The sequence below is a fragment of the Chenopodium album genome, chromosome 21, assembly GCF_948465745.1.
Source record: "Chenopodium album chromosome 21, dcCheAlbu1.1, whole genome shotgun sequence".
Taxonomy (NCBI): domain Eukaryota; kingdom Viridiplantae; phylum Streptophyta; class Magnoliopsida; order Caryophyllales; family Amaranthaceae; genus Chenopodium; species Chenopodium album.
Genome location: NC_137854.1, coordinates 27,049,454 through 27,057,244, shown reverse-complemented (window position 1 = coordinate 27,057,244; position 7,791 = coordinate 27,049,454). Strand labels below are relative to the sequence as shown.

The 7,791-nt window shown below is 36.6% G+C and overlaps 1 protein-coding gene across 1 annotated transcript; it reads left to right on the top strand.

Annotated features, from left to right (window-relative positions):
* Positions 1–267: 267 nt before the first annotated feature.
* Positions 268–1,082, top strand: LOC145600582 (uncharacterized). The gene is made up of 3 exons (XM_081656467.1): positions 268–454; positions 527–841; positions 931–1,082. The coding sequence occupies exons 1-3, from the start codon at positions 268–270 to the stop codon at positions 1,080–1,082; spliced, it is 654 nt and encodes a 217-aa protein (XP_081512593.1).
* Positions 1,083–7,791: the final 6,709 nt, after the last annotated feature.

The following is a 7,791-nucleotide window of genomic DNA, read 5'->3' as shown; positions in this document are numbered from 1 at the left end:
AAAATAGCATAAAATTCACCCTAAAAAGAACCAATTGAGTGCCATAAATAACACTCATCATTATCAGAAATCTTAAACCACACTCTATTGCTAATGTTGATTGGACCAGACCCCACCTTGAGAGGCCTCTACAGTTCAGCGACATTTTTATTGCTTTTTAAGCTGTATTAGATAGGTTGAAAGCTGGTTGCAGAAGCTTGATTAAAGTTGATGGAGCCCATCTTAAGTGTAATTATGGTGGTATGTTGCTTTCTACAGTAGCCATAGATGGAAATAATTGAGATATTTCCAGTTGCATTGGGAACTGTGGGTGTTGAAAATGCTGATAGCTGGAAATTCTTCATTTGGCATTTGAAGAATGCACTAAAAGATTCTGGGAGGGGTGATGAATGGTGCATAATGTCTGATAGAGAGAATGTAACACAGTTGACATCATCTATATATGCTTTTCTTTGTATGGATGATAATAACAATCCTTTGTTTTTATAGGGAATTGATCCAGCCTTAACTGTTTAATGGCTAAAAGTGGGAAGAGGATACTACTGTAAGCATTTAGTGAAGAATTTCAAGGGCCAAATCCCTGGATTGTTGATGTTCCAACTTTCTTGGAAAGCTGCTGGGGCATATAACCCATTCACTTTCAAGAAAGCTATGACAGCTTTACAAAAGGCAAGTCCTCTAGCATTGGTGTGGCTTACAGATGTTGGGCCACAATCAACTTGGACAAAGCATGCTTTCAATCCAACAATAAAAAATGATATCAACAATTCCAACTTTGTTGAAAGCTTCAATTCTACTTTGGAAGTAGATAGATGCAGACTAGTGTTGACCTTGCTTGAAGGTAACAACATTAATCAAGCTCTCAGTTGATGATTACTAATTTTGGCAACTAAAACACATGCTAATATATTTTCCTAACTTTGAATGTAGGTATTAGAAGGTTGACTATGGTAAGAATGGTTACTAGAAGAGAAGCTTGTGAAGGTTGGAGAGATGACTTTTGTCCTAACATCATGATGAGGATTCAAGTTATAAGGCTTGAGTCTAGGTCATGTAAGTGCTTAAAATCTGGTGATGGATAGTTTGAAGTCTTGGATGACAGGTCTGTTCTTACTGTGAACCTTAGGGATAAAACATGTGTGTGTAATGCATGACAATTATATATCTAGATTGCCTTGTAAACATGCTATGAGGGCAATATTGCACTCACATGATGACCCTAGAAAGTACATCAGTGAGTGGTACTCAGTCCAAAGGTACAAGCTCACCTATGCAAACACCATCAAAGGCAGACCTGATGTGAGCAATGGCTTGATAGCCATTATGAAGAGATTGGTCCACCACCAATGAAAATAGGGATATGGAGGCCTACTAAGAACAGAAGGAGAGAAGAAGGTGAGTAGGCAAAGGGAAGAGATCTAAGACTATGAAATGTAGCAAATGGCAATAGTTTGGGCACAATTCACAAACATGTCAAGGTAGACTGACTAAGGGCCTATTCTCTTCAGCTTCAGTTTAGTTTAGTTCAGTTCCCAATTTCCTCCTCTCATAAAATATTTAGTTTAGTTCAGTTCAGCTCAGTTCAGTAAATCAGATCAGGCCTTAAGAAAGGGAAGGCTAAATCTGGAGCAACTTCAACATCTCAGGCTAAGGGGAAGCAAACAACAGGGACAACACCAAAGCAAGCCCCAAAGCAAAAGAAAAGAATCAGTTTGTGTAATACCCCGTATTTTCATGCGTATTTTCCTAATTAATTAATTAGGAACTATTTTATAAAAGGGTATTTTAGTAAATTTATTATTTGGAGCCAAAACGATATTTGAATTTTGGCGCCAAAAGCATTTTGAAATTAAATTATTATTTTGGATAAGATTTATTATCCATTTATCCTATTTAAAAACCGGATTATTTATATATTTCACACATTTTATTTAAGGCAAAAACTACATTTTATTAATAAATTAACATGTCCAAAAATTCCCATTAATTAGTTAGGAATTTCGGATTTCCTATGTGTAGGAAATCTGATTTTTCTTAGTTATTTTGTTGGTGAATAGTTGGAATATAATTAATTAATTATTCTATATTATTTACACAATTATTTTATTCCTCTTGATTACTCCCCAAGTAATTGTTGGGGTTTGGTGAGTCCGACTCACCGCGGAAACAACCCCGACCCAAGGAACCACTCATAATTAATAAAACCATAAAGCATAAATAAATAATCACAAGAAAAGGAAGAACGAATCATACCCTTGAAGCGAGCTTCGTCATCACAAAATGGGCTCTTACTTGAAAGCCTTGAGCACCGCAAATGCCGTGCCTCCAACGGTATCCACCCACAAAGGACGAACACGACTTTTTAGGTCCACTATCTTGGAGTTAGCAAGGTCCGACCAAAACCCAAGTGTTAATGGAGTTTAAGAGTTTTCCCAAAAATATGGAATGCTCTTTCTAACTCCCACTCAAGCACTTTACTCCAAATCCCAAGGTTGGTATTTATAGAGGAAAGTATGAGTGGGAATTTCTATCCCATCAATGTGGGATCATGAAATTCCACAAATTAATTTAAAGCTAAATTAAATTAAAATTGCAAACTAATAATAAATCTACAAGTGGCATTACCATGTGAAATGGGTTGGTGAGGACCACATGGAGAGTAGGGGACCATACTTGCTCCCCAATAAATACTCTCCTTATGCCACATGTACTGTCCTCACCCACTTGCTCCCATATTCCCCAAGCTTCCCATAGTGACCGGCCCTATGTCCCAAGCCACGAACCCAACCCGCACCCAGCCCGCACCAAGTTGCGGGCTGCTGTTGTGCGCGCAAGCCACGCACTTGGTGCGGGCTTGCTGCTGTTGTGCGGCTGTGCTAGCACACCTAGCTACGGCAGCTAGCTGCTGCACGCACCACGTGTTGCGGCTGCTAGCTGCTGCTGTGCGTGGCTGCTAGCACGGTGCGCTAGCACGCACCTAGCCAGCCATGCTAAGCTCGGCTTGGTGGTTGCTAGCCACCTATGCTAGGATGTTTTTGCCCCTAGCATTCGGATGCTCGGGGCACTCCGATGCTAGGGGTATTTTGGGAATATGGTCGATTTATTATTATTTTGCGCGTCTCGTCTTTTTATTATTTTTTGAGTCGACTTCTGACGATCGGTTTCGACGCTCTAAGCTCGAATTACCGACGTTTAAATATTTAACACTCGGGCGACGAATTAATTTTTTCCGAATTAATTCGTCGAGTCGGTTCGTATATTTTGCTTGGGTGTGACCCAAATGGTTAAGTTAAGATTAAGCTATAACATTAATTATATTAATATTACTGATCGGAAGCGGCCTCCACCCTGGCATTTCGATCACTTGACCTTGCTGAATATATTAGCTTTTCTAATAATTTTGAACCCGCTATCAGAATAATACACATGTTCGAAGGACACCATTCCTTTCAATCTCCCACTTGTCCTTCCGGACAAGTGTGCATTTAGTGTATAGCCCCTTTCCTATGTCTCTTCATGAACTACAGAGTAAGATTACTCGTCATCTCTATTACGTCCAGAAGTGTTTCTCGAAGTCCAAGTTTGACTGTCAATAAGCAGATGATTTCTAAAATCCATTTGAGCACAACCATGCATTTTCAAAGTCTCGCTCTTCGAGAGGCCTTGTAAACAACAAGACATGTTCCCTAGTGTTAGTAGGGGGACATTTCCAGTCTTGTAATGTAGCTTTTCTTACTAAGAGAACCTACCCGCCTGATGTCTGTCTTTATAATCCCCAGTTACGGCAGACGTTTGGCGGACACCAAAGCGGACCAGTACTCAAACAAGAGATCTCCCACTACTCATGGTTAAAGGAAAAGAGTACCGATAGTAATAATGAGAAAAATACTTATGACAATTTTTAAATCTCTTAAAGTATTCTCATAGGTCGATCCAGTATGGTTCTACACCAATACATGTGCAAATTATTTATATCCTCATAGCACAAGAAACGGTTCTATAATTCATACTACACACTAATCTCTAACGGTCATTAATCGTCCACAAATATATGACCTCAATTAGGGATAATTTTCGATTAAAATATTCAATGTTCACTTAATAGGTGTTTCTTTATCCAAACCATTGACTTGATACCCAATTTTGAATATTTATTAAAATCGAATGGATTCATTACTTAATTCTAAACCACGATTAAATAGTTTTGTGGAATATTTAGAAATATTTTATTCCACTATGAAACTTCACAATGTTTCATCTTATGATAAATGGTTTTTCTCAAATGTTTTAAGAGTAGTACTCTTTATAAAACATTCATAGAAATCACACTCATATTTGATATGCTTGATTTCTTTCATGCAATTATGAATGTTGTCGTTCACTTATTGCATAGGTTTAGTTATAATTACTTTGCAAACCTTAGCATCTTCATTATCCACCATTTCCATAATAAGATGATAAAATTTTTGAGACTGTTAATGGATTGCATGTGATTCGGGATTTATTGTCCAAGCAAATGCTCCCACTCATTTTTATGATTTGAGACCTTCTACTTGACAACCTACAATCATCAATGTTCAACAACGAACTTTTCCATTTAACATCTATCTTATTATTGCCTTTAAGGCAACTATATTTTCAACATATGTTTTAGTAGACTCTTTGATGATGCCTTGCATGGATTTCACTCCAAACAACTCACAATGATTTGGAATACTCTAATCACTTGTGATCATGGAAATTTATCTTAAATTTCCGCACATTATACATAGATGCATATCCATGTTACTATTCTCAAGCCACGACACTTCTTGCCTCGTGCTTATAAATGGCTTCCTTGCTAAGGATCTAATCCTTGTTAAGGTTTGTGCTTGCAACATCAAAACTCAAATTATATTTATTTTCATGCGTCAAGAACTCATCCAACTACTTATCTAAGTTCTATGGATGTTCGACTATAATCTAATGATTTAATACTTAGATTAATGTCGATTGGTATTATATACGTACTTCACATGCTCTAAACAATTAAGTCGTCTGGCGATTCCATATCATAGCTTTACATGATGGATTCAATTCTAGAATGACTCTCAATTTTATTCCATCCACGTGACTACAGTTACACCGAGTCTTGCCAAATTGTTCGCTATATGATATGGTTGAAAGTCTCTTACTAGAGTCTTTCTTGTTTGACTTAGTACTTAGCCTAGCTTATACTTAGTTCAAACATTTACTTAGCTTCATACATATGGGTCGAAAGCCTTTCAAAGTCCTTCATGTTTAACATGGTAATTTCTTTTACTCATTTAAACATTTAATTAAGTCTATACCTTAGAACTTAATTCCCAACATGTACTAAGTATCGTCATTAGGTCGGTCCATTGTCGAAAAAACTTTCAAATCTAAGCATTTAGCATTTGATAGTTGTTTCACAATAGAGTTCGTAAACTTCTTGTTGGACAATTACTTTTGCTCCCACTAAACTTCTTGTTCATCAGAATTTCTATGTTTCTCCATAAGTCAATCCTCTTATTAACTTTATGAGAAAACACGTTCCAATTCCTTCATGCAATGCTTCCTTTAATCCCATAACAGATTCCATGTGCTTGCTTTCAAATCTAGCATTATTTAGATTTTTAAAACCCTTAGACTATTCCATAGTCACTTCCAAAATCCTATTTTGGGTAGGCGGTTTTGGTATCTATTTTGCCATATTTCATATGTGCAATTTTGCTAGATCAATCACGAAAAGACTTAAGCATTCCGATTGGTGAATAGTTTTTTTTTATTAAAAACAACTCCTTGAAATTAATTATATCCTTTTCAACCAATCTAGCTATGTATGCATATACATTTCCACATTTGTTAGTTTCCTCCTGGAAAACTTATTTGCACTCAATGGATCTTTTATCCTTCATGCAAATTAATCAAGTTTCGAACAAGATTTTCAAACATGGAGTCTATTTCGGATTTTCATGGCCTCTAACCATCATTCGGAATTTGGATTTATCGTAGCTATCTTACAAGACATTATTCCTTTGCTTGTAAGTCTTAGGTTTATTTCTAACTTAATAGAAAATTTATAGGATTCAATCCAAGCCTTTGGTGAATTCTATACCTATACGGGGTAATTGCATCAAACACTGAGTTTTAAGGCGCTTTCAAAGCCCGTTTATTATGTTGATCTTATTCCAACATTTTTAATGTTTTGTGAGTAATGAATTCTCTTTTAAGGCACTTGTAAAGTCCTTTTGATTATTCTTGATCAAGCATTCTCATGAAGTCCTTTAAGGTCTTCCGAGATTCTCAATTCTAGTTTCTTGCTAAGCTCGATGGTCATCGAGTTCATTTTCCTCCCACTTCGTTTTGGAAACATGTTACTTTCCAGAAAGACACTACTTAGAGCAACAAACATTTTTGTTTTCAATTAGGATGTGGAGGTAATGCCCGTAGTCTCACTTGAATGCTTACAAAGAGACATGTATATTGTCTTTGGGTTAAAGTTCGTTGTGAAACAAATAGTTAGCTCCCACTTGAGCTATCTTAGTCTTTATTGAGTCATTCAGCTCCCACTGAGCCACCTAGATCCCACTGAGCCACTTAGCTCCCACTGAACTAGTGAACTCCCACTGAGACTAAGAGCCTTAGACATATACTTGAAAAGACTTTTAGAAGTTAATTCTATCCATAACTGAATATGGCGTCCTTTCTTAGCTTCGACATATTGTTTAGCGTAACATTAGTCATTTGTGCAAATCTTTAAGAACTTTATAAGAAGGGTTGTGAACCATCATCGTTCGAGTCATTTTCAAATGACACCGAGGTCTCCGTGAAGACACACTATGTTCTTTGTGGAGTTCTTTATGAAAATTTCCATTCATTACTTTGAGATGGTCACGCTTGGCTCAAGCAAACATTGCTTCATCTAATCTAGACGTTTTGATATCTTGCCAAGTCGATTCTGTACTTCACTGGACTCTTGAGCTACTCAGGTCAAGATTGTTCACATTTGATGAATATAGCCATATCCTTTCAAATTCTTTGTGAAACATTGAAGTAATTGAATCCTTAGCCTTCGGAGTCAATTGTCTAAACCAAGAACAATAGCTCTCTGCTTTGTCGGTTTCAACAAGTAAGCCTTGCTTGTCTTAGAATGATTCCAAATCGAGCAACTATCAAGAGCCTATCTAATAGAGCCTTGAGTACGTTCTTGTCGATATGACATTGCTAAATATGTTTGGAACGCAAATCAAGCCCACGACTTGAACTTAGTGAGTTTATCATGTTAGGGAAATGTTTGTTTGTAATCAATCATTCTTGACTCAATGCTTGGATAACCATGCCATTCAAATAAATCTCACAACTATTGCTCATTACTTTGTATGTGAGTCTTTCCGTGTGTGAACGGATCAATTGCTGATTATGGAACATAATAGCCTTTATTTGTTCCAGCCTTTGTCTTAAAAGTTCTTTAAACAAAACATACGACCTTACAACTGATGTGGTTCTTCTAGCTTCATTCTAATCTTGTAAGTCGATAACTTAGCTTAACTTCAATAGTTTGAGGTCACTATCATAGTGGAACACTCAAGCAGTATCTGATACTTGTGAAGATAACGAATTGCTAAGTTAACTACAATAACATGAACTCATGAGTTGAAATGAAATCTAATTCCTTTTCTTCGTTCCTTCTTTCCTATATTTCTTATCATACAATATCTCATAATCTTACTTTAAGAATCATTTCGTTAAATACCTTGACTCTTATACCTTGTTAGGCATAATCAAGCA